This window comes from Myotis daubentonii, chromosome 15, assembly GCF_963259705.1.
Source record: "Myotis daubentonii chromosome 15, mMyoDau2.1, whole genome shotgun sequence".
NCBI classification, from domain to species: Eukaryota; Metazoa; Chordata; class Mammalia; order Chiroptera; family Vespertilionidae; genus Myotis; species Myotis daubentonii.
This window is the reverse complement of record NC_081854.1, coordinates 1232290-1258276: the sequence shown is the minus strand read 5'-3', so window position 1 is coordinate 1258276 and position 25987 is coordinate 1232290. Positions and strand designations below refer to the sequence as shown.

Sequence of the window (25987 nt, the reverse complement as noted above, 5' to 3'; positions counted from 1 at the left end):
TGAGGAGGCGGGACTTCCGGCGTCTCCTCAGGAGCGTTTTTAAGTGACGTTTTACGTAGCTGTCTCTCCAGGAGCGAATCTGGGGAGGAGGTAGTGAGTCTGGGGGAAGCGCCAGGTGAGCCCAGGGACCAGGCCCGCAACCCGGGGCGAAGTTCCCCGCCTCCAGAGCCTCCATTCCCCCTCCACTTCGGCAGCCGGTGCGCCTTTTCCTCGAAGAAGGATTTCCTGGTGAAGGCGCTTCGGGTCCTCGCGTCGTGGGCTAGACGGAGGCGGGCGAACTACGTTACCCAGGAGGCTGTGTTTCATGAGCCTGACGCGGACGCTGGCCAATGACGGCCCGGGAGAGGGGGGCATTTCCGGAAGCTCCCGTACGTGGGCGGGACTTCCTGGCATTTCTCCGCGGACGCCATTTGCCTCAGCGGTAGGGTCCCGGCGGGGCCTGACTGGCCAAGCGCGGGGTCCACGCGTCTCGTCAGGCTCTTCGTCGGCGGCCTTGCAGGGCAGGGGGCGGCCGACAGGCCTCACCTCGGCGCCGGGGTCCGCGCGGTGACTCCCCGCGACGGGCGCGTGGCCTGTTGCCCTGCAGACCCGCGGCCTCCCGGGGGCCCGTGCGCCCGCCCTTCGCTCCCGGGGTCGCCGAGGACACCGCGGCTCGGAGCGCGACGGTCGGTCGGCCGGCCGAGGTCGCCGGGTGCTCACCTGTCCCCGCGTCGCCCGGAGCCCGGGCTCGCACGATGGCGGCGGCGGCGGCCTGCCCCGCGCAGGTGAGTGGACGGGGATGTGGGAGCCGACGCGCTGGGAGCCGGGACCCCCGCCGCTTTGACGTTCGTGGCCGGCGCCGCGTGTCCCGGTCCCCGAGCCCGGGCGGTGTCCTTCGCCGTGTGCGCTCCCGACCCATCCCGGCCTCGGGGGTCGGTCCTGTCGGGGTTCAGGGAGGGAACGAGGCCACCGCTCTGTGGTGGAGCCGCCTGGGAGTTCCAGCGGTTCTCAACCTGTGGGTCGCGACCCCTTTGGCGGTCGAACCACCCTTTCACAGGGGTCGCCCAAGACCATCCTGCATATCAGATATTTACATGACGATTCATAGCAGCAGCAACATGACAGTGATGAAGTAGCCACGAAAATAATGTTATGGTTGGGTCACAACATGAGGAACTGTATTTAAAGGGCCAGGAGGTTGAGAACCACTGGGACGATGCCGTCATAGTCCCCAGCCCCACGGAGTTCTGTGGGGTCCGCCCGGCCCGCCAGGCAGGAGCGCCCCGACCCGGGTTGGGGGGTGCGGGTGGGGTCGGGAGGGTGACCGTGGGTGACGGTTGCTGAGCGGGGTCACCCCCTCCGCCACCTCGCACCCCGGTGTGTCCTTCGAGGTTGGCGCCCCTGGAATCTCTCCCGGCCTCGGGGATCAGGAAGGAGAAGAGGCTGATGCTTTGCCGTGGGGTCTCCCCGGGAGTCATTGGAGAGCCCCCCAGGGGGTGAGGGGCGCGGGTCCCCGGCGGGACATGACCAGGTGGGAGCTGCCCTCGCAGGTGTTTCTCCTGGGGGGTCCGCTGCCCGTGCTCACAGATGGCGTTTTAGGGGCGACAGAAGCGGGTTCCACAGCAAAAATGGGGGTGGCCCTCGCCGGTGTGGCTCAGTGGGTAGAGCGTCGGCCTGCGGGGCGGAAGGGTCCCGGGTTAGATTCTGGTCAGGGGCACAGGCCCCGGTTAAGGGCACATTCCCAGTAGGGGGCGTGCAGGAGGCAACGGGTCCATGATTTCTCTCATCATTGATGCTTCCCGCTTTCTCTCCGTTTTCCTTCCGCTCCAAAATCAATAAAAATAATATTTTATAAAAATGGGTATAATGGCTTCACAGTCTCCTCACCCATGTATCACTTTAAAAAAAATTTTTTTTTTATGGATTTCATGAAGGAGAGGGAGAAACAGAAACATCAATGATGAGAGAGAATCACCATTCAGCTGCCTCCTGCACGCCCCCTACTGGAGATGAGCCCACAACCCCGGCCTGTGCCCCTTAAAGGAATCGAACCCGGACCCTTCAGTCCGCAGGCGGACACTCTACCCACTGACCCACACGGGCCGGGCTTCGCTTTGACAATGGCGGAGGGAGGGTCGGGTGACTGTTGGACCCCGGGGGAGGAACCTGTGATAAAGTCTTGCCTCTGGTTAGTGAGATGTGAATCTCCGGGTGAACTGGGGGGACTCCCTTAGGCCCGGGCTTGAGGGCTCACCTCAGGCTGTGGGAGAGTTCATAGAACCCCAAGCACAGCGAGCGTAACTTCCGTCACAAATGTTACGGGAAATGGGTCCTTACTGACCCAGGAACCGGCTCAGAAATGAGTGATGCCCCCAGGTAGCACGCTGGCAGGCACCGCGTTTCAGGAGCTGGGGCGCAGCCCTGGCCGTTGGCTGGGGTTGTCCAGTCCAGTGGACGAAAGGTGCAGTTCCATCCCAGTCAGGGCACTTCCTGGGGGGTGGGCTCCATCCCTGTGGGGGGGGGGGTGCAGGAGGCAGCAAATGTCCGCTCTCACTTGGCTGTTTCTCCCTCTTCCTTCCTTTCTCTAAAAAGAAAATAAAAATATTAAAAATAATAAAAATGAGTTTGGGAGCAAACCACAGGAGATGGAACTGGGGCTTTAGTCCCTTTGACCAGGAAGCGGAGCCCCCAGCGTGGGGAGGCAGTTGCAGGATCCGGGAGGCTCAGGGACACCGGTGGCTACCGTCACTGATGTTATCATTTCCTCGTCCCTGGAGCCCTGGAGCCCTCGCTGTCTGCACCTCACCATCTGACGTTCCATTGTCTCCTGTCAGTTTACATCGGCTCCTGCACAGGAGGGTTCTCCCCACTGGGTTACACCCCCAGCATTGCCGTCCCCCGTGAGCGAGCACAGCGCTCGGCCCCAGCAGCCGTGTGGCGCTCTGGGCCTTGACGTCTGCCCCTGGACCACGACCCAGAGACGCTCGCTGATCCCATCAGCAGCCCCAAGGCCGTCGCTGCGACCTCTGCTTTGCTTCCCAGGTGTCTGTGACCTTCGAGGACGTGGCCGTGACCTTCTCCCAGGAGGAGTGGGGGCAGCTGGACGTGGCCCAGAGGACCCTGTACCAGGAGGTGATGCTGGAGAACTGCAGGCTCCTGGCGTCGCTGGGTGAGTCCTCCCCCTCGGTGGGGACCCACCACTTCCTTGTCCCACGTCTGCCTCCGGGCCGGACTCGTCATGAAAGCCTCAGGAGCCTGTTTTCCTCCTCCCGGCCTCAGTCATGTTCCAGACTCGCCTCTGCTGGCCTGGTCTCCATGGTCTCCTCTGGCTCCTAGGACGTGGTGGGGGGAAATGGGGGCGTCGTGCAGAACCCAGAGGCAGGCGTCCCGTCGGGCCCTGAGGGACTGACAGGAGCTGGGGACCCCCAGGATCATGCCCTGGCTCTGGGTCTGCTCCTGTCATGCTGTCCAGAGTGGCTTCTCCTCGGCGAGTTTGTGACAGGGCTGGCCCCTCAGTCCCTGCTCTCTGTGGCCCCATATTCCTTGTCGGTGCTTTTCTGCATGTTTATGTTGTTTCTCTTTCTTTGCTGCTGGGCTCTGGGGTGTCCAGGAGGCAGCGATGGCCACCTGAGCCCATACGTCCTGGACCTCTCCCCTCAGTGCCCGGCACAGACTGGCCTCTGTCTAAGGGTCTCATTCCACATCCTGACTGAGGGAGCCTGGTTGACCCACGTGTCCCCTCCAGGCCAGTGGTCAGGGCCGGAGCGAGGGGCTGTTCTCCCAGAAGAGGGGGACCAGGCAGGTCCCAGGAGGCCTCTGCCCTCGCCACCAGGCTTGTTCTAAACCCAGGTCTGGGTTATGGGCCTCTTTATCTTGTAGCTTCACGAAGGTCTCATTTCCTGAGTCCCTGGTGCTTCCTACCAGGTGGCAGTTTCATCCCCAGGAGACACTGGGCCATGTCTGTGGCCACTTTGATGGTCTGTGGCCACAGCTGGGGTGTGGGTGGTTCTGGACTAGTGGGCAGAGTCCTGTTGATCCTGCCCTGGACAAGACCCCGCCCTCAACAAAGGATCATCCAGCCCTCATGCCAGGAGTGCCAGGAGCCCTGGCCCAGGTCTTAGTTGTTAGAGTGTCGCCCTGATACGCCAAGGTTGCGGGTTCGAGCCCTGGTCGGCACATACAGGAAGAGTGCCAGGTTGAGAAACCTGCGTAGATGGTCCTGGGGACCCCTCACCTCGAGGGAAAGGAGGGCTGGACATCCAGGGCTCAGGGAAAGGCGTGCCTGTTTACAGGACTGGAATTATGTTTTGTGCCAACAAGAAATAACGCAAAACTAGAAAAGTTTGGTAATTAAATATCATGTAAGAAAAGCTTTTAAAATAAAGGGACCCCTGGCTGGTCCTGCTACCCCGCACACGCACACGCACACGCACACGCACACGCACAGCCCGCCTCGGCCCCACGCACACTTGATATGCTTTGCTGTTCTGTGTCTCTGCCTTTCATAGAGCCGCCCCTTCTCGCCAGGCCCCGCCTCCTCGGTGCCGTGTCCTGACCTAGCCCATTCCCTTTATAACCTGAACCAGTGCTTCCCGCCCTGGGATGGCCTTTTCCCCAGACTCTCAGCAGTGTCCGGAGGTGGTTTGGGGCGTGGGTGCCACGGACGCCCAGAGGGTGGGCCAGGAGTCACTGAGGCATGCGGGACAGTCCTCCCTGCGCCACGCCAGGCGGGCAGACCCTGTCCCGAGGGCGCAGAGGCACCTGATGCCCAGCACTGAGAGGGCCTGGGAGCCGGGCCTGCGTTTCTTCTCCTCCCTCCTCTGATTGCTCCTGCCGGAAAGTCTGGGTTTCGTGCTGAAACTTATACGCCTTCTCCCCAAACCGGTGCTGCTTTTGCCTTCTCCGCAGAGCAGCCTCAGGCCTGCAGCCTCTGGGGCAGCAGGAGCTCCCCGGGACTTCATAGCATTTCACTGACCTGCCATCCAGGGAAGTGACGTGACCCCGGGGTTCCCACTTGCCAGAGCCGTGCAGGGCTCTTTTCTTTCTTTTTTTAATCCTCAACTGAGGGCATGCTTTTGCTGATTTGAGAGAGAGAGAGAAACATGGCTCAGTTGCCTTGTGTATGTGTATCCACTAGAGATCCAACCCACAACCTGGCAGGTGCCTGGCTGGGAATGGACCTTTCCGTGTACGGGGCGATGCTCAACCAACGGAGCTGCGTCGGCCAAGGCCAGGATTCCTTTTTTGCAGAAATCTGAGAAAATTAAAAAGTGGGTCACTTTTAGGAGAAGCAATTAACTGTCACAGTGCAGGTCCCCTGAGCACTGGTCATGCTCCACTCATTTAATACAGCACCTCCAGCGTGCTCATCTGCACCTGCCGGGGTTCGGTTTACAGGGGTGACTTAGTGACGGGATGGAGAAGGCAGTGCCGTGAAGGAAGGACTTGTTAGCTCTCAACAGAAGGGGACACTGCACGTCTCCCGGAGCCACAGGAGGAATCGTAGGAAAACCGTGACCGTGGGAAAGCATGGCCCAGAGCACTTACTGGGGTTTCTCTGGGCACCGAAAGCGAGAGCAGGTGATCGCACAGGGTGGCCGGCTGCAGCGCTTCCAGCAGCCCTGGTTGTGTGGAAGCTGGGGCTCGGTTGATGGAGGGCGGGGAATGGCTGGCTGGGTGTGAGAGTTAAAGGGGTGCGAAGGCTGTGGCTTCGGGTGTTTCCATGAAAGGTGTGCCGCCTGGCAGCTGTGCCAGGAATTAGCCGGCTCTGGGAGGGGTAGGCCCCAAGGTGTCAGAACCTTGTGAAACAGTAAAGTTTTTGAAAAGAATGATTAACTAATTGGGAATGAAACTCTCCCCGGAGTGGGGGTGTAGGTCACCTGCTGCCTCAGACTATTAGCCACTGGCAGGTTGGTGGAGACCAGGCTTCTCAGCCCTCTGTCAACACCAGACTCGCCTGGGAGGTTTTTAATCTCCTGAGATCCAGGCCTCGCCTGCAGAGACCTGACATCCTAGGGGTTGGGTGTGTGGGTGGTGCGGACCCACTCACTGTGATTAATAGAAAATGCCTGGAAGGAAGGGTGGTTTCCTCGGGTCAGGGCAGCAACCGAACGGACTTGGGACCCATGCAACTTGGACCCATGCGACGGGGTCAAGGGGGTGGTGCTGTCTACACAGCCAGCATTGCCGCTCAGTCTTCGCGTCTCAGTGGTGGCATTTGTGTCCTGGGTTTCCGGTCTTGGCATCTTTGTGTGGATGGAGCAGCTTCCTGTTGAGGTTGTCCACACCCTGCAGTCCCGGGCTCGATGGAGAGGTTTTCCTTCCTTTCACACACATCCTCACGTCCTCTTTCCTTCTCCATGAACAGGGTGCCCTGTTCCCAGACCGCAGCTGATCTGCCAGCCGGACCCGGGGCAGGAGCTGTGGATGGTGAAGACAGATCTCTCCCGAGGCGCCTGTCCAGGTAGGAGCCGAGGCCTGGCAAAGGAAAGGCCCTGCTGCCAGGAGGCCTTGAGGAGACCGCTGGCTGAGGGTCCCTGGGGAGCTGCTTGCCGTGGCCTGTCTGCTGGTTTGGAAGCCTTGGGGCCCTCTGACCTCATGGAGGACGGAGGTGTACGCGCTGAGGTCTGTCGGGCTCAGAGCCTGGCTTGCCGATCACCATCTCCGTGCCGTAGCGAAGTTGCACGATCTCGTTGTGTCTTTGTGTAAGAAACCCAGCTTCTGGATCAGACAGACTCCAGGACCTCAGGGCTCAGCATATGGTGGCTCTTTTTCTCACTCGGCAGGGCCCATGGGGTCAGCAGGGAGCTGGCCACGGGTTCTGAAGGACCCGTGTGGGTTCTGTCGTCAGTGTGTGGCTGTCAGGTTGTTCTGACGTCCTCGAGCTGGCAGAGGAGAATGGAGAGAGGAGGGAGGATGTCACACCCACTCCCACAAACACCAGTTCCCCTCACATCCCATGACGAGAACTGGGCGTTTGGGCACCTGGGGGTGGGGCTGGGAAGCGTGGTGAGGCTGTCAGTGAGGAGCAGCGGCTTTGGAGAGTGTAGTCTGCGACAGTCAGTCTGTCCCTGGAAGATGCTGGTAATAGTGATGCCTCTGTTGTCAGGTTGTTTGTTTTTGTTGTCAGGTTGTTTGTTTTTGTTGTCAGGTTGTTTGGGGATGTAATCACGTAATGCATTAATGCATAAAACGGCAGAGCACAGCGCCTGAGCATAGCAAATGGCTCATGAAAAGCAAGCTATTGGTAGTGGCCTGTTATCATGAGTGGCATGCCTCACATTTCCTGCTGAACTCTGAGGAAAGGGCCTTCTTTCTCTCCAGCTGTGCTCTGCCTGCCCCGTCCACCTTCACCCGCCCATCCTCTAGTCAGTCAGCAGCACGGGCACTCCCTGTTCCTGCCCTTCCTGTTGGGTAAAACCTCAAGATGACATTGACCTTCTCGGCCCCACCTGGGAGCTGTGGAGGGCACTGGGCATCACGTGTGGGCTTGGTGCCCCTGCAGTCATTTCTGTTGGTCCCTTGGGCTGCTCAGCCAGCCTGTGAGTCTGTCTGCAGCTCGTGGCAGCCCCTCAGCGTCTGTGCCAAGCCTCTGCCCCCCCCCCCCTCAGTCCCACATCTCCCCTTGGCAGCCTCAGAGGCACCAGAGTCAACGTGCCTGGCAAGGAACCCACAGCGTTGCCCACTCCTCTCGCCTCCCCAGTTTCAGCGAGTGCTGCTGCCATTGAGGCAGGTTAGAAACTAGATGTGGCCTCCGAATGACTCACCCCTCCACCACCATCATTCCTACCCTAGCCATGCCCAGTCCTGTTCATTCCGTCACATTCATCTCCTGAATCCATCACTAATAACTCACCCCTCCACCGCCATCATTCCTACCCCAGCCATCCCCGGTCCTGTTCATTCTGTCACATTCATCTCCTGAATCCATCACTAATAACTCACCCCTTCGCCATCATTCCTACCCCAGCCATCCCTGGGCCTGTTCATTCTGTCACATTCATCTCCTGAATCCATCACTAATAACTCACCCCTCCACCACCATCATTCCTACCCCAGCCATCCCCGGTCCTGTTCATTCTGTCACATTCATCTCCTGAATCCATCACTAATAACTCACCCCTTCGCCATCATTCCTACCCCAGCCATCCCTGGGCCTGTTCATTCCCGTCACTGCAGCCCCTCCATCAGACCCGTCCCATCCTCAGTTTCAGTCATCCTCTGGCCCCGGGGGATGCTCATCGTCTCCTAACTGGTCTCTCCACTTGCTGGTGCCTCAGATCAGCTGTGTGTCCTGCAGGAGCTGCTCAGGGGCCCAGGCTTGGTTCCAGGCAGTGACCACTTCCCCAGCCCGAGTCTCAGCCTGTGGCCACCAGTGTGTCAGGTTTCCTGTTGAAAGTAAAGTGGGCCTCCTGCTGTTGCTTGCTCCTCACCCCTTCGCACTCCTGCGGACTCGCCTATCGGCAGCTTCTCCTTTCACCTGGCAGGAGAGGTCTTGCCCCCAACCACAGCCACGTCCTGAACCAGAGTCTCAATCACACCTTTTCTGGGAAATTCTTCCTGTGCTTACATTCTTCACTTACATGCTTTTTCCCCCCTTTGGGTAACTTCATCCTTTTTCTACTCAAAACAAAAGTATGTTCCAGGTGCCCTCGCTGGTGTGGCTTATTTAGTTGTGTCATCCTATGCACCAAAAGGTAGCTGGTTTGATCCCCGTCGGGTTGCGTACAGGAGGCACCTGATCTATGTTTCTCTTCTCCTCCCTTCATCTCTCTCTAAGATCAATAAAGACATATTTAAAAAAACATATGCTCAAAGTCCTTAGAGAAAATAAATTTTAAAATGCTCTTGTCTCGTATTCATCCACTCTCTGGGGCACTTTAAATATATTTTTATATTTTTTTTAATATATTTTTTTATTGATTTTTCACAGAGAGGAAGGGAGAGAGATAGAGAGTTAGAAACAGAAACATCGATCAGCTGCCTCCTGCACATCTCCCACTGGAGATGTGCCCGCAACCCAGGTACATGCCCTTGACTGGAATCGAACCTGGGACCTTTCAGTCCGCAGGCCGACGCTCTATCCACTGAGCCAAACCGGTTTTGGCTTAAATATATTTTTATTGATTTCAGAGAGGAAGGGAGAGGGAGAAAGATAGAAACATCAATGATGAGAATCATTGATCAGCTGTCTCCTGCACGCCCCCTATTGGGGATCAAGCCAACAACACAGGCATGTGCCCTTGACCGGAATCGAACCCAGGACCTTTCAGTCTGCAGGCCAATGCTCTATCCACTGAGCCAAACCGGCTAGTGTGACTTTTTTACTTCTTTATTATTATTATTACTATTACTATTACTATTACTATTACTATTACTATTATTTTAGAGGGAGAGGAAGGAAGAGAGACAGAGGCCTATCGATCTGTTGTTCCACTTATGCATTCGTTGGTTGATTCTTGTATGTGCCCTGACCGGAGAGCAAACCCACAACCTTGGTTTATGGGATGACACTAACCACCAACTGAACTGCTGAGCTCTCTCTTCTCTTTCCAACACCCTGTTTGTCTTCTCTGTGCCTGTACAACCAGGTCTTAAACTCTGTAATCCTCTAAGAGTATTATCTGATTGGGTAGGTGTTCTCCTTGTACTCTTTAGTCTTAACTTCTGGTTTTTCGTGCACATCTACAATCAGATCTCTGGGTTCTGTGGTGACGGGATTATATTGAATTTATATATTTACCTGGGTAGAGTTGTTGGTTTTATATTATCAAATCCTTCACTAATAGACCTTGGTTTTAATACTATCATTTTCTCCATATAGATCACATGTATTTTGCCATTCTTCACCAAACTGTTCCTCAGGCATACCAGGCTGTGTGTTCAGCCCTGTCCGGGAGTGCTCACTGTCCCCCGAGTCTGTCCCCACTGGTCAGTCCCTGGCTTCTCAGCACTGTCCACTCATGCTCTGTAGTGCCCCTCCCCTTTCTCTGTGGCAGATGATGATGATGGTGCCAGTGGGACTCATATCGAGGGCACCTCCATTGGGAAACCCCGATTTTCCCTTCACAGTATTAGCCAAACCAAAGGGGAAGGACACAGAACTCAAAGTCTGTGCGCCCAGGCCTCCTGACACCGGAGACAAGTTCAAGGATTTCCCAAAACTACCCTCACGTTCAAAGATTTGCTAGAAAGACTCAGAAAACTCCCTGAAACCCATTATACTCACTATCATATTTAAGAGGACACAGATTAGAAGAGATGAGGAATGTGGGGCTGAAAGTGTTCCAAACACGAAGATTCCGTGTCCTTGGCAACTCCTCAGCTAGCATCTGTGTAGGGCGGCATGAGCACAGGGTGTAGCCCACTCGCACACTCCAAGACTCGGTGTCCAGATTTCCATTGAGGTGTCACTGAGCCTTTGCGAGTGGGACTCAATCTCCAGCCCTCCTTTGCTTCCCAAAGGTCCAGTTGATGATGATACCTTGTGGCTCAAAGCCCCAACTTTCTAATCCCAAGGTTGGTCTCTGTGATGTGGCCAGGCTTTACTCCCAGTCATCTCCTTACATTAGGGGCCCATAGTGCATTGTCTGTTGTCATAAACCAAGCATGTCAAACGTTTAAATAAAGAAGGCATGCAGCCTGCTGGCTGGGAGTTTGACATACTTGTCATAAACTATGGTACGTTCCCAGGGGCCTTCCAGGAATAACCAGGACACGCCTGTCGCTCTGGAAATACCCAGAATTTAGAGGTTACATCCTTGGAGTTGGGACAAAGACCACACTTCTCTGTGCGGGGAGTAGATCTTGCACTGTGCACTTCCTGTCTTCCATCAGCTGTCCTTTCCAAGTGTCCAAGCAGCAACGTGGGCTGTCCTTGCTCAGAGGAAACTCAGAACACTCATCGTTATTCGGTACAGCCACATCCAGTCTGCAATTGTGGCTGTGTCTCCACTCCAGACATTCTGTCCTCTCATCCAGGCAGGCTCGTGGTGTCAACAGTCCAGGGACCAGGAGAAAGAGAGATTACAGGCCTGGGAGTCAGAGGTAGCAAAGCACAGCAGACACAGGCACTATTTTCATTTCCATGTTTTTCACTGAAATGCTGATTTTGTTTCTTCTGTATTGACATTACTAACAGGCCTTTTTGTGTTTTGGATTTCTTCAGGTGACAAAGAAAAATTCAAGACCACAGAATCTACCACTTGTGAGCCAGCCCTGTCGGAGAGATTCTCAGTCCAGGAACAACTAACACAGAAAGTTCCAGGGGACTCCCAAGGAGACCAAGCCAAGGATCAGTGTGGCCCGTCACAAGTGTCCCTGCAGGAAGGACACTTGAGACCAGGGATAGACCCTCCGAGGGAGAGGCTCCCTGGGAGCCCTGGACATGGCGGCTCAGGGACACCTGATGGTGCATGTGTGAGGACTGTGCAGGAGCCAGCTCCTCCAGGAGGTGCTGTCCTTGACCATGGCTCACACGAATTATGTAAAGATCCCATGATTCAAGAAGAGGAAAATATCTTTAAATGCAATGAATGTGGAAAAGTGTTTAACAAGAAACACCTTCTTGCGGGACATGAAAAGATTCACTCTGGAGTGAAGCCCTATGAATGCACAGAGTGTGGAAAAACATTTATTAAGAGCACGCACCTCCTTCAACACCACATGATCCACACAGGGGAGAGGCCCTATGAGTGCATGGAGTGTGGGAAAGCCTTCAACCGGAAGTCCTACCTGACACAACACCAGCGGATTCACAGTGGAGAGAAGCCCTATAAGTGCAATGAGTGTGGAAAGGCCTTCACCCACCGCTCCAATTTTGTCTTGCATAAGAGGAGGCACACTGGAGAAAAATCCTTTGTCTGCAAAGAATGTGGGCAAGTTTTTCGACACAGGCCAGGATTTCTCCGACATCACATCGTCCACAGCGGCGAGAACCCCTATGAGTGCTTCGAGTGTGGAAAGGGCTTCAAACACAAGTCATACCTCATGTGGCACCAGCAGACTCACACTGGGGAGAAGCCCTATGAGTGCAGTGAGTGTGGGAAAGCCTTCTGCGAGAGCGCGGCCCTCATCCACCACTACGTCATCCACACGGGGGAAAAGCCCTTCGAGTGCCTCGAGTGCGGGAAGGCCTTCAACCACAGGTCGTACCTCAAGAGGCACCAGCGGATCCACACCGGGGAGAAGCCTTTTGTGTGCACGGAATGTGACAGGGCCTTCACCCACTGCTCCACTTTCATCCTGCACAAGAGGGCCCACACTGGAGAAAAGCCTTTCGAGTGCAAGGAATGTGGCAAAGCCTTCAGCACCAGGAAAGACCTCATCCGGCACTTCAGCATCCACACTGGAGAGAAGCCCTATGAGTGCGGTGAGTGCGGGAAGGCCTTCAACCGCAGGTCAGGCCTCACGAGGCACCAGCGGATTCACAGCGGAGAGAAGCCCTATGAGTGCATGGAGTGCGGCAAATCCTTCTGCTGGAGCACTAACCTCATCCGACACGCCATCATCCACACCGGGGAGAAGCCCTATAAGTGCAGTGAGTGCGGGAAGGCCTTCAGCCGTAGCTCATCCCTCACCCAGCATCAAAGGATGCATTCTGGGAGAAACCCTGTCAGTGTAACACACGTGGAAAGGCCCTTCCCCAGTGGTCAGACTGCGCTCACGCTCCGAGAGCTCCTGTTGGGGAAAGACTTTTTGAATGTAAACACCGAGGAAAATCTTTTGCCAGAGAAAACATCCACCACAGCATCTGATTGTACTTACCAGAGAGAGACCCCACAAGGATCTTCACTGTGAGAAAAGATCATTGTTGCAGATCATCACTGTCACATGAAGACACATTTTAGAAAGTGACCCAGCCTAGAGCCTTATTCTCATCTGAGGATTTCTCTATGAGGGCATGCACCAAGGAACCCTTCGCCTCCATCTTTTTACTTAGTTTACATCGCAGTATATCTCAGGAATTTTTTTTTTTTAGTAGAGAAAATGCAATGAGACTTCTCTGTTAAGCCTACAGCACTTTGTCGTGGATTACCTAGTTTACTTGGGGCAAGAGGAAAGTTGTTTCAGGGGTGAAAGGCCTCGATCCTTGGTGTGTTTTGTATACATTCATTGTTGTCTAGTGTCAGGAGAGTTAGAAGTTGAGGGCAAGTATTTAAGAAAAGGATACACATAAGAAAGGGCATACCAGTTAAGACTGTTAAGGCTTAGATTTTTTTTTTTAATTATGTGATTTTAAGACAAAACATTTTCTTAAATTCCTATTTATTGTTTTATTTCTGTATTAGACTGTAAACCTTAAAATTCAGTAAAGTGATCCCTCTCCATACATTATTTGAAATTGACTTAGCTTTCCTAGTTTCTTTAACTTTTCATATAAATCTTAATGTAAGTTTGTCTATTCTTACCCCAAAAAAATATTACTCTCATTTTGTTAGAAGTTGATTTACAATATAGGTCTGTTTGAGAATCAGCATTATGAACAAGTATATGATATGACTACATTTAATTAATAACTCTTGATTTCATTAGCATTTTATCTAGGTTTTTTTTTGAGTGGTAGTGGCATTGATTTTTAAATTTAAATTTTCCACGCGATCTTAGGTAGTACACAATAATGTAATTATTTTTGGGGGGGTGGTTTTGGTAGCCTGCTAAACTCACTTATTATTAGCCATTTCTTTGGATAGAATCCTTGGGTTCTCTACCTAGAAATGTCAACTGCAACTAGTTTTATTCCTTCCTTCCCAATTTGTATACCTGTTATTCTGTTATTTCCTTTTCTCATTGCACTGGCTAGGATTTCAGTATGATGTTGAATAGGAGTAGTAAGGAAGGACATCCTTGACTGGTTCCTGAGACCTAGTGGAGGGAACATTCAGTTTTTCGTCATTAAGTACCATACTAACTGTAAGTTTTCATATCAAATTTATAAAGTTTCCCTCTATTCTTAATTTGCTGAGATCTTTATTGTTATGAATAGGTATTGGGTTTTGTCAAGAGCTTTGTCTGCATCAATTGATAGGATCATCCAATCTTTTTCCTCCATACCCTGTTGATACTATGGTATTGCATTGAGTATTGAATATTGAACCAGCCTTGCATTCTTGCAATAAACCCACTTGGTTGTGGAGTATAATTCTTTTTATATACCATATTAAAGCATTCCATTTGAATATATCTTGTTGAAGTTTTCTTATAATTTCTTGAGTGATGATGATATATAGTTCTCATTCTTCTTTGTTTTTTAAAAACTCATCTGGTTTTGGTAAGTATGGAACAATTGAGAATATATATTTCATATTGGATAAATTGGATAATTGGTCCTCTCAAGGAATTGTTGCATTTCATCTAAATTTTCTATTTTGTTTGTAGTCCTGATTGAAATAATCTTTTATTTTTTTAATGGCAGCAGGATCTGTACTTATATCCCACTTTATTCCTGATTTTGGAAATGTGTCAATCTTCTTAGACATTTGTCAATTTCATTGACCATTTTGAAGAACCTGTACTTCATACCATTGATTTCTCCATATTCTTCTCCTTCTGTTCTAATTTCTGGTCTTTATTATATCCTTTATTCCATTTGTTTTGGTTGAATTTTGCTATTTGTATTTTTTTATGTGAGTGCTGAGATTATTGTTTTAAACTTTTTTTTCCTTTCCTAATGTAAATATTAAGTACAATTGAAAAACGGGGTATAACTAGTCAGCTGTCTACATACGCAGATCAAAAATACAGTTGGCCCTTAAGGCAGATTTCTGCATATGAGAGGACCCACGAACTTTAAACCTGCATTATTCAGGAGTCAGCTGTTCCATAAACTTCCTTCGTGGCACTGTTCTAGCTTCATTCCATAAGGTTTAATATGTTTTGATTATAACTTGTTCAGTTCTAAATATTTCTTGATTCCTTTAGAGACTTCCTCTCTGATCATGGATTATTTAGAAGTATAATGTTTTATTTCCTAATGTTGGGAGTATTTCATGCTATGGTTTTGTTTCTGATTTCTAGTTTGTTTCCCATTTGGCCTCACTGTTTAAATTTTTTAAAGTCTGTTTTATGACCCAGGATATGGTTTATCTTCTTGAATATTCAGTTTGGCTGCTTGAAAAGAATGTCCTGCTGTCATTGGGTGGTGTTTCTATGTATGTCTGTCCAATTCTGTTGGAGGTATTCAGATTTTGTATATCCTTGCTGAATTTTTTTGTCTAGTATTTCTATCAGTGGATAAAAGAGGGGCATTGAACTCCGACAGGGTAATTGTAGAGTTGTCTGTTCCTCCTTTAAGTTTTATCAGTCTTAACTTCAGGTATTTCCAAGCTCTGTTGTTTGGTGCAAACATATTTAGGATCCCTCTGTTGTCTTAGCGTAATGACCCTTTTATCGTTATGTCGTATCTCATTTTCCTTCTGTTCATTTCCTTACCTTTGAAGCATGCTGTATCTAGTATTAATATAGGCAGTTCTGTGTATTTTTTTTTTAAATATATTTTTCTTGGTTTCTCAGAGGAAGGGAGAGGGAGATAGAAACATCAATGATGAGAATCACCGATTGGCTGCCTCCTGCACTCACCCTACTGGGAAACGAGCCCGCAACCCGGGCGTGTGCCCTTGACGGAACCGAACCTGGGACCCTTCAGTCCAGTGGCCCATGCTCTATCCACTGAGCCACACCAACTAGGGCTTAATTTACATTCTTTATTGTTGAAAGTATTACATACGTTTCCTTCCCCCTCCACCCCCCATAGAATGCTATGATTTATTACAGCAGAAAGAATCAGAGCAAACAGCCCAGGGAAAAGGCACGAGGACTCGAATCCAGAGACCAGGGCCTGTTTTCGGTAGTCCTGCCTCGGAAGTCACACAGGACATGCTGATTGAAGCTCTGAGGGACAGTGACACTGGATGGAAATGTCTGCCGGGGAAGCTCATTAGAGACTTAGGGCCCAGGGTTCTAGGCGGCACTCCTACCAGCACATACAGAATTCCAGTTCCCAGGGGAGAGCAGGTGTCGAGCATAAACCACTGTTTACACAGAACACGTGGGCACATGAACCACCCCTTAAGAGTCATAACGGCTGAAGATTTGCATATACAGTGGGGCCTTGACTTACAAGTTTAATTCGTTCCAAACTCGTTCCGTGACGGAGCTCGTAACTCAAATTACTCGTATGTCAAATCAAAAGTGAATGAGTGAGACACGTGATGCTGGGCTGATGTTGTGGCGTTCACTGTGACGTTCGCTGCGCCAACTAGCGGTGGGGTATCTGAAGCTGGCTCGTAACCTGAATTTTAGCTCGCAACTCAAAGCAAAAAATCGGCCGAGAGACGGCTCCTATCTCGAAAAACTCGTTAGTCGGGACACTCATAAGTCAAGGCCCCACTGTGTGTATAATCACTATAACAAAAAAGATCACCTCGTCACAGAACTCTTCCAAATGAGCCAGGATTTGTTTTGTTTTTTAATGACATCATTTTTAGAGAGAGGAAAAGAGAAACATCAATTTGTTCCACTTATGCACTCATCATTGATGTCTCCCTTTCTCGCTAAAATCAATAAAGACAATTTTAAAATAACAGTTTCATTACCCGACTATTGTGGAGAGGTTCTCGGTTGGGAGATTTTTTTCTTTTAAAATTATATTTACCCAACAATTTATCCTGTTACCTCCAAAGGAACTCAAGTTCATCAAACATTGACACTTCTGCATACGTCCCCCAAGTAAACAGGTGTCTGGGTGGGCGGGGAGGACAGGATGTGGGGGCAGAGGCACCAACTTGGGGGCCCTCACGGACGTACGTGCGTGCTGACGAGGTCCTGGGAGTCCCCGAACTGGACAGGACAGGACCTTCAAACAGGCCGTTCGGAAGCACACGCGGTTCTGGAGTTTTCAAGCCGCACAAGGTACCCCAGCAGCTTCCGGGGTCGCTTTACCTCCTCTCACGCACTTAGGCCGCGCGCACCCATTGGCTGCTTCCTGACACTTCCTCGTGCTACCTCAGCTCCCGACTCTTCAGCTTCCAGCACGTCCCGCCCCCGCCCAAGGCTCCGCCTCTTCCGGTTTCCGCGCTGCCATCTCATTGGCCCAGCGTCCTCGGTCGGGCAGAGGTTCCCATCTCTGTCCCTCCTACTGGGCAGGCTGCCTGCCCCTCAGAAATGTCAACCAATGGGAACAGACCAGGAACTCCTCGCTCAGCCAATGGGGCGAGGGCGCGAACTATAAAAGGCCCGGTCAGCGCCGCCCGGGAGCTCCCGAGCCGCTGGGGAGTCGTTGAGGCGCCTCCAGGGGGCGCCCCGAGGCCGCAGCAGCCCCAGGTCGCGACTGGAAGAGCGTCCGCGCGAGGGTAACCTCCTGAGGCCCCGTTGAGGCTCCGCCGAACCCGCACCCCCAGCTCCGTGGGGCTCATCCTCTCCCCCCGTCATGAGTGTCCCACAGTCTGTCCCACCGCCCGCGGCGACGTCGGGCGATGCGCGGCCCGCAGGTGAGGGGTTCGAATAGGCCCAGCGCTGGCCGGGTTCCTCAGTGGGTAGCGCGTCAGCCTGCGGACCGCAGGGCCCCGGGTTCGATTCCCGTCAAGGGCGCGAACCTCCTGCCTCGGTGGCAGGCTCCTCTCCGGCCAGCGCGTGCAGGAGGCCACCCGGCCATGTGTCTCTCTCACATCGATGTTCCTCTCTGCCTCCCCCTCTCCCTTCCGCTCTCCCTGAAAACCAATGGAGAAATATCCTCAGGTGGGGATTCGCAACACCTGTGTCAGCTGTGAGGGATCGGGGTGGGAGGCGCCTAGAAGAAGGGGTTGACAGCTCTTTTCCCCCCCCTTTTTTTTTCAGCAGCTGACGAGGCCCCCCCGCTGCCCAGCGCGCCCCCCGCGTGAGTGCCCCCGGCGCTGTGTCTGGGGGAGGAAGGGCCACGGGGTCGCGGGATGAGACGCGAGCGGAGCTGTGCGCGTGGAGCGCGCGGGCTCCCGGGAGGGACTGGCCCACAGCCCTGCCCGGCCCCGGAGCAGGGGCGGCGGCGGAGGGAGGGTGCCCGGAAGGGGAAGGCGAGCCCTCCAGACACCCCGACTCCCCCTCCACCCACTCCCCAACCCGACCCCTCCTCTCCCTCCCCGGCAGCCGCAGCCTCACCATCGATGACTTTGACATCGGGCGCCCCCTGGGCAAGGGGAAGTTCGGGAACGTGTACCTGGCCCGGCTCCGGGACAGCCATTTCATCGTGGCCCTCAAGGTCCTGTTCAAGTCGCAGCTGGAGAAGGAGGGGATGGAGCACCAGCTGCGCAGGGAGATCGAGATCCAGGCGCATCTGCAGTAAGGCTGGTCCCCCCATAGAGGGCTCCACGCGGGGCCTCTGTTTGCTTGCGGGGGTTTTTGGTGGCGGTTGTTTTTTCTTTTCATTTGAGAGAGAAAAGAACATCAGTTTGGCTCAGCGGGTACAGCGTCGGCCTGCGGACTAAAGGGTCCCAGGTCCGATTCGGGTCAAGGGCACATGCCTGGGTTGCAGGCTACATCCCCCCCAGTGTGGGGCGTGCAGGAGGCAGCCGATCAATGATTCTCTCTCACCATCGATGTTTCTCTCTCTCTCTTCCGCTCCCTTCCTCTCTGAAAGCAATAAAAATATATTTTAAAATACATAAATAAATAAAAAGTATCACGAATGTCACATGCAAAAACAAAGAAAGAAAAAAAGAGAACATCTGTTTGTTGTTCCACCTATTTCTGCATTCATGGGTGACCCTTGTAGTTCCCTGGCCGGGGATGGAACCTACAATGGCATCCATGGGAGGATGTGCTAACCAGCTGAGCTCCCCGGCCAGGGCCCACACGGGTGCCTGACCCTTCTTGTTCTTTTTTTAAAAAAAATATATTTTATTGATTTTAGACAGGAAGGGAGAGGGAGATAGAAACATCCATGAGGAGAGAGAATCATCGATCGGCTGCCCCCTGCATGCCCCTCACTGGGGATCGAGCCCACAACCCAGGCATGTGCCCTTGGCCGGAATTGAACCCGGGACCCTTCAGTCCGCAGTCCGACGCTCTATCCATTCAGCCAAACCAGCTAGGGCATCTTCTGTGTCCTCTTTTATCTTTGACCCACGAACCCAGCATCTCCCTCCAAACGACCACCAATGAGGCGAGGCCCTTGCTTTCAGCTGACGGTTTTTTCCTCTCTGCAATTTATCACAATTACACTCTGCGCAGCCCCCTGTGTCACACGCTAAATGCCCATTCCTTGTTCTCCCCTCATGCAGTCCCAGCTCAGGCTGTTACACTGGTGCCAGGACAATCTGCTTTTTTTTTTTTTTTTTTTTTTTACATTTAAGGAATCATATTCTTTTTTTTCTTTATATATTTTTTTCATTGATTTCAGAGAGGAAGGGAGAGAGAGAGAGAGAGACATTGCTGATGAAAGAGAATCATGGAGCGGCTGCCCCCTGCACGCCCCGTACACAGGATGGAGCCCGCAACCCGGGCATGAGCCCTGATGGGAATCGAACCATGACCTTCTGGTTCATAAGTCGACGCTCAGCCACTGAGCCACGCCTGCCGGGCCACAACCTGCTTCTTGTGTCTTGTGTGACCAATCACTTGTAATAACATCATGAGTTGGGCCTCAGGGAGGAGTCTGACCCTCCTCCCGTCTGCCCTCCAGACATCCCAATATCCTACGCCTGTACAACTACTTCCATGATGAGCGGCGCGTGTACCTGATCCTGGAATACGCACCACGGGGTGAGCTCTACAAGGAGCTGCAAAAGAGCCACACGATCGATGAGCATCGCACGGCCACGGTGAGGTGGGGGGGCAGGGAGGGTGGCTGGGGCTTTGGGGCCCATGAGTTTACTGTGGGCTGGTGAGGGAGATCACTGCTTGTGGCTGTCATGAGTGTCCAGATTGCTTTTTGCTTTTAATAAATATATATTTTTTATTGATTTCAGAGAGAAAGGGAGAGAGAGAAACATTAATGATGAGAGAATCATTGATTGGCTGCCTCCTGCATGCCTCTTACTGGGGATCGAACATGCAATCCAGGCATGTGCCCTTGACTGGAATCAAACCTGGGACCCTTCAGTCCGCAGGCCTACGCTCTACCCACTGAGCCAAACCGGCTAGGGCTTTCTTCCATTTTTGTACTAGTGGCCCAGTGCACAAATTCATGCACATTGAATGGAAATTAATTAGAAGAAATATTTTAATATCGCTATTCACCCTTTCTCTATAACAGAGTGTCAACCAAATTCACAATCAACAATGACAGATAGAAACACGTGTGTGATTGGCACCAGCGAGAGCTTTATGTGTATCGCGCATGCGAGAGTCAACTTAGCCTTTTATAGATATAGAACAAACTTGCTTAATTATACCTGCTTTCTGATGTAGCTAAACTTTTTCCAGCCCAGTGCAGCACCCCAACTTCTCTTTCGGGTAATTGTCAGCAACACGGCAGTAAATATCAACATGAAGCAGATTATTGTTGTAGATCACGCAGGGAGAATAAAGGGTGAAATATTTAACTGCAGCCATGTCTGACTATATTCTGTGCAGTGAGAAAACCTGAAGTCATTTTCAAGTTCCACCATTTCTAACTTCTTTTCAGTCAGGTCAAGTTTCTAAGCTTTCTAAATCTCCATTTTCGGGCTAATGAAAAGAAAATAGGATTCCACTGAGTCTCCTATCTACCTACTCCAGGACTTCTGTGAGGATCAAATGAGATGAGGCAGGGAAAACGCTCCACAGACATTTGGTTTAAATGTGAAATGTTTCCACCTGGCTATAAAGCAAATTGTGTTCCTGGGCTGAAGAAACTGCAAGGAGGCTAGTCGCTAGGGAGAAGAAGCTGGACGTTGCTACGTGACATCATTACCTGGACAGACACTTAGCATATTAGCCTTTTATATAGATCATTTCCTCAGGCTGTAAGTCCTGCAGTTGAGCTACTTGCTGAGCTAAAAGGGAGGATCTGGCCACCTTAGCACCTATCCTAACAGACTACACAGAATGGGGGAGCAGAAACACACCCCCACCATCAATACTGGTGCTGTATCAAGGGGGTCGTGGCGTTGGTGACCAGGAAATAAAAGAGGCCGACTGCACAGCGCAGGCCGGGTGTTTCCTCTCAGGGAAGCTGTGGCCGGCTTCGTTTCTTTTTTTCTTCTTTTTCTTTTTTTTAAAATATATTTTATTGATTTTTTACAGAGAGGAAGGGGGAGGGATAGAGAGTTAGAAACATCAATGAGAGAGAAACATCGACCAGCTGCCTCCTTCACGCCCCCCACGGGGGATGTGCCCGCAACCAAGGTACATGCCCCTGGCCGGAATCGAACCTGGGACCCTTCAGTCCGCAGGCCGACGCTCTATCCACTGAGACACATCGGTCAGGGCCCGGCTTCGTTTCTAAGGCTGCCCTTGCCTCCGCCCACACAGATCATGGAGGAGCTGGCGCACGCGCTGGCCTACTGCCACGAGAACAAGGTGATCCACCGGGACATCAAGCCGGAGAACCTGCTGCTGGGGCTCCGGGGGGAGGTGAAGATCGCGGACTTCGGCTGGTCCGTGCACACCCCCTCGCTGAGGTGAGTACGGCGGGGGCGGGGGCGAGAGCAGGCTGGGCCCTGGAATGATGAGGGGTAACATGTTCCAGGTATAAGACCCCGACACAGGCCTGGGTTTGTAACTGAGTACTGCAAGCACCACCTAACGATGCTGCCTTTAGTTCAGCGGTTCTCAACCTTCTGGCCCTTTACATACAGCTCCTCATGTTGTGACCCAACCATAACATTGTTTGTTTTTTTAAACATTGATTATTTTTTTCTAAATTATTGATTTTTTTTACAGAGAGGAAGGGAGAGGGATAGAGAGTTAGAAACATGGATCAGCTGCCTCCTGTACACTCCCCACTGGGTATGTGTCTGCAACCAAGGTATATGCCCTTGGCCGGAATCGAACCCAGGACCGTTGAGTCCGCAGGCCGACGCTCTATCCACTGAGCCAAACTGGTCAGGGCCATAAAATTATTTTCGTTGCTACTTCATCACTGTAATGTTCTACTGTTATGAATCGTCATGTAAATATTTGATATGCAGGATGGTCTTAGGCGACCCCTGTGAAAGGGTCGTTTGACCGCCAAAGGGGTCATGACCCACAGGTTGAGAATTGCTCCTTTAGTTAGTGATGGCCCGCGTGTACGATGGTGGTCCCAGAGGATTATAATGGAGCTAAAAATTCCATTTGCCCAGTGACATAGCTGAATAATGCTGTAGCGTGATGCATCGCATGTCCATGGTGATGCTGTGTGAATAAACCTACTGTGCTGCCAGTTGTCTAAAAGTGTAGCACATACAGCCCTAGCCAGTGTGGCTCAGTGGATAGAGCGTGGGCCTGTGGACCGAAGGGTCCCAGGTTTGATTCCGGTCAAGGGCGTGTACCTCGGTTACAGGCTCCTCTCTGGCCTGGGCCCTAGTCGGGGCTGGTGCAGGAGGCAACCAATCGATGTGTTTCTCTCACATCGATGGTTTTGTCTTCCCTTCTCTCTTCCACTCTGCCTAAAAAAAAAAAAAAAAAAAAAAAAAAAAATCAATGGAAAAATATCCTCGGGTGAGGATTAAAATAAATGAATAAATAAAGACAAACGTATAGCACATGCAGTTATATATAGTACACGGTGCTTGATAATGATAGCAAACGAATGTGTTGGCGGTTTGTGCATTTAGTATACTCTGCTGATGTTATTCAGGGAGGATTACAACAGCTGTCCCTGCACTAGGAGTCTCGCTTGGGCCCTGGCCAGTGTGTTCAGTGGTTAGAGCCTCGGCCTGCTCAGTGAAGGGTCTCGAGTTCAGCTCCAGTCAAGGGCACACACCTGGGTTGCAGGTTGAGACCCAGGCCCCGTTGGGGCTCGTGCAGGAGGCAACCAATCGGTGCCTCTCTGCCTCTCTGTCTTAAATCTTTGTTATGAATAATTCCAAAATCCAGAGTCCCTGCCTTCTCGGAACCCTGAAACTTGGGCCCTGGCTAGTTTGGCTCAGTGGATAAAGCGTCGGCCTGCAGACTGAAGGGTCCCGGGTTTGATTCTGGTCAAGGGCACATGCCCATGCTGTGGGCTTGATCCCCCAAGAGGGGGCGTGCAGGAGGCAGCCAATCAATGATTCTCTCTCATCATTGATATTTCTCTCTCTCTCTCCCTCTCCTTTTTTCTCTGAAATCAATAAAAATATATTTAAAACACACACACACAGAACTTGTGGTTTCCATGCCCAGCCAGCATGGCTCAGTGGTTGAGTGTCGACTTATGAACCAGTAGGTTACAGTTTGATTCCCGGTCAGGGGGTGTGCAGGGGGAAGCCGATCAATGATTCTCTCTTATTTTTGAAATCAATATAATTGAAAAAACAAACAGTTCTAACCGGTTTGGCTCAGTGGATAGAGCATCAGCCTGCGGACTGAAGGGTCCCAGGTTCGATTCCGGTCAAGGGCATGTACCTTGGTTGCAGGCACATCCCCAGTAGGGGGTGTGCAGGAGGCAGCTGATCAATGTTTCTCTCTCATTGATGTTTCTAACTCTCTATCCCTCTCCCTTCCTCTCTGTAAAAAATCAATAAAATATATTTTAAAACAAACAAACAAAAACTTGGTGCTTCTCAGCTCCCGTGCTGGGGAGGGTCTCCCGTCTCGCTGGGGCCGATGAGGGATGTTTCCTTGGTCTGGGCCTCTGGCCTCTGGGCCGCGCTCACGCCTCCGCCCGCCTCCAGGAGGAAGACCATGTGCGGGACTCTGGATTACTTGCCCCCGGAAATGATCGAGCAGAGGACGTACAGCGAGATGGTGGACCTGTGGTGCATCGGGGTGCTCTGCTACGAGCTGCTGGTGGGAAATCCCCCCTTCGAGAGCTCCTCCTACTCCGAGACCTACAGGCGCATCCTCAAGGTGAGGCTCCTGGGGCAGCCGGGCAGCCGTGGCTGCTGGGCCTGCCCAGCCTGCGACATGCACAGAGCTTGTTGCCTTAGATCCGCTGCCTGGAAGGGACTCACCGCAGAGAGAACCTGGGCCAAAAAAAAGTTAACCATACCAGCCCTGGCTGGTTTGGCTCAGAGGATAGAGCGTCGGCCTGCTGACCAGGGCACATGCCCAGGTTGTGGGCTCGATCCCCAGTAGGGGGCGTGCAGGAGGCAGCCAATCGATTCTCTCTCATCATTGATGTTTCTATCTCTCCCTCTCCTTTCCTCTCTGAAATAAATAAAAATATATTAAATGCACATACACACACACATATTCTACATAATGAAGATGTAATATGCAAATGGCCGTTACATAACGACCAACCGTGTAACGATCAGATCACAGATCAGCAGGAGGGTGGGGCAGTGAGCTACAAGGGGGTAGAGAGGTATAGGAGGACCACAGCAAGCTACTGGTGCACGAAATTGTGTGCAGGGCTACTAGTATATAAAGGGTGTCCCAAAATTCATGCAAGAAGTAATTTTGATAGAAAACACAGGTTTATAATTAAAAATTGTAAATTTTTTTATTGATTCATAAAGTATACAGTCTAGGGTTATGTATGGAATAGGACATCGGGTAAATGGCCTCCACGGCTTTGCTGGCACATATGCAAAGCCATGGTCTTCATTGTCCCTGCTCCTGGGCCATAATTGGTACTTGGTAATGCTTATCAAATTGAAGGGATTGAAATCAAAGGGCAACAGATATTAGAATCTGATTAAATAAACCAAGTAAAATTAGGCTTTTTTGTTGTTGTTATTAATGCTCACGCAAAATTCAAATCTCGCGTGAATTTTGGGACACCCTCTATATATTTTTTTTATTATTATTTTTTTTAAATTTAACCATACTTGTGTTTCTCCTCCAACCTCCTCAGGTTGATGTAAAGTTTCCTCCATCGATACCTTTGGGGGCCCAGGACTTGATCAGCAAGCTTCTCAGATACCAGCCCTCGGAGAGGCTGCCGCTGGCCCAGGTCCTGCAGCACCCATGGGTGCAGGCCCATTCTCGGAGGGTGGAGCCTCCACCCGCTCCGTCGGCCTCCTGAGCCCTGCCCACCCCGGTTCTTATGTGTTTGTTCAGGGAGCTCTCCTGGCTCTGCTATCATGTCTGTCTTTTGTGTCTTCACTGTTAGAATATAAGATGCTAATTAATAAAAGATTAATCATTTATTTTAACATTATTTTTATTTCTTTTTGTTTTCTTTCTCTTTCTCTTCACCCGAGGATAATTTCCATTGATTTTTTTTTTTCTTTAGAGAGTGGAAAGGACGGAGAGATGGAAAGAAACATCAGTGTGAAAGAGACACATTGATTGGTTGCCTCCCGAGTGCGCCCCAACCAGGGCCCGGGATCGAGGCTGCAACCAAGGTGTGTGCCCTTGAGCAGAATCACACCCAGGACCCATCAGTCCGTACAGTCCTTAGGCCGATGTCTATCCACTGAGCCAAACTGTCCAGGGCAAAACTTTTTATTGATTTTAGAAGGAGGAAGTGAGAGAGAGAGAGAGAGAGACATCGCTTTGCTGTTTCACTTATCTACGCATCCATTGGTTGGTTCTTGTATGTGCCCTGACTGGGGATGGAACCTGTAACCTTGGTGTATTGGGATGATGCTCTCACCATCTGAGCTACCTAGGGCAGTGATGGCGAACCTATGACACGCGTGTCAGAGGTGACACGCGAACTCATTTTTCTGGTTGAGTTTTCTTTGTTAAATGGCATTTAAATATATAAAATTAATATCAAAAATATAAGTCTTTGTTTTACTATGGTTGCAAAGATAAAAAAATTTCTATATGTGACACGGCACCAGAGTTAAGTTAGGGTTTTTCAAAATGCTGACACACCGAGCTCAAAAGGTCCGCCATCACTGACCTAGGGCCAGGGCAAAAGGTCAATCATTTTGTACGACGTCTTTACAGCTGTGTACGTTGGGGTGTCATTGGGTAGAATCTTTATTTCTGGTAGAACTCTTTCCCATGAGAGGGGCTCACAATGGTTAGAGCATCG

At 51.5% G+C, this 25987-nt stretch overlaps 2 protein-coding genes across 5 annotated transcripts; both read left to right on the top strand.

Moving 5' to 3' along the window:
- The first annotated feature begins 390 nt into the window (after positions 1-390).
- LOC132216024 (zinc finger protein 264-like) lies at positions 391-14160 on the top strand. Of its 3 annotated transcripts, none has more exons than XM_059664996.1 (4): positions 391-764; positions 3022-3148; positions 6347-6442; positions 11147-14160. In XM_059664996.1, the coding sequence occupies exons 1-4, from the start codon at positions 735-737 to the stop codon at positions 12775-12777; spliced, it is 1884 nt and encodes a 627-aa protein (XP_059520979.1). In that variant the 5' UTR covers positions 391-734; the 3' UTR covers positions 12778-14160. The 3 variants fall into 3 exon arrangements, with proteins under 3 accessions (XP_059520979.1, XP_059520980.1, XP_059520981.1); XM_059664998.1 differs by lacking the exon at positions 391-764 and adding an exon at positions 2077-2167; XM_059664997.1 differs by lacking the exon at positions 6347-6442.
- Positions 14161-16818: 2658 nt separating this feature from the next.
- Positions 16819-25142, top strand: AURKC (aurora kinase C). Of its 2 annotated transcripts, none has more exons than XM_059665085.1 (7): positions 16819-17465; positions 17815-17851; positions 18097-18288; positions 19631-19769; positions 21403-21551; positions 23727-23901; positions 24854-25142. In XM_059665085.1, exons 1-7 carry the CDS (start codon positions 17405-17407, stop codon positions 25022-25024), a joined length of 924 nt encoding a protein of 307 aa, XP_059521068.1. In that variant the 5' UTR covers positions 16819-17404; the 3' UTR covers positions 25025-25142. The 2 variants fall into 2 exon arrangements, with proteins under 2 accessions (XP_059521068.1, XP_059521067.1); XM_059665084.1 differs by having other exon boundaries at positions 17812-17851.
- The last annotated feature ends 845 nt before the right edge of the window (positions 25143-25987 follow it).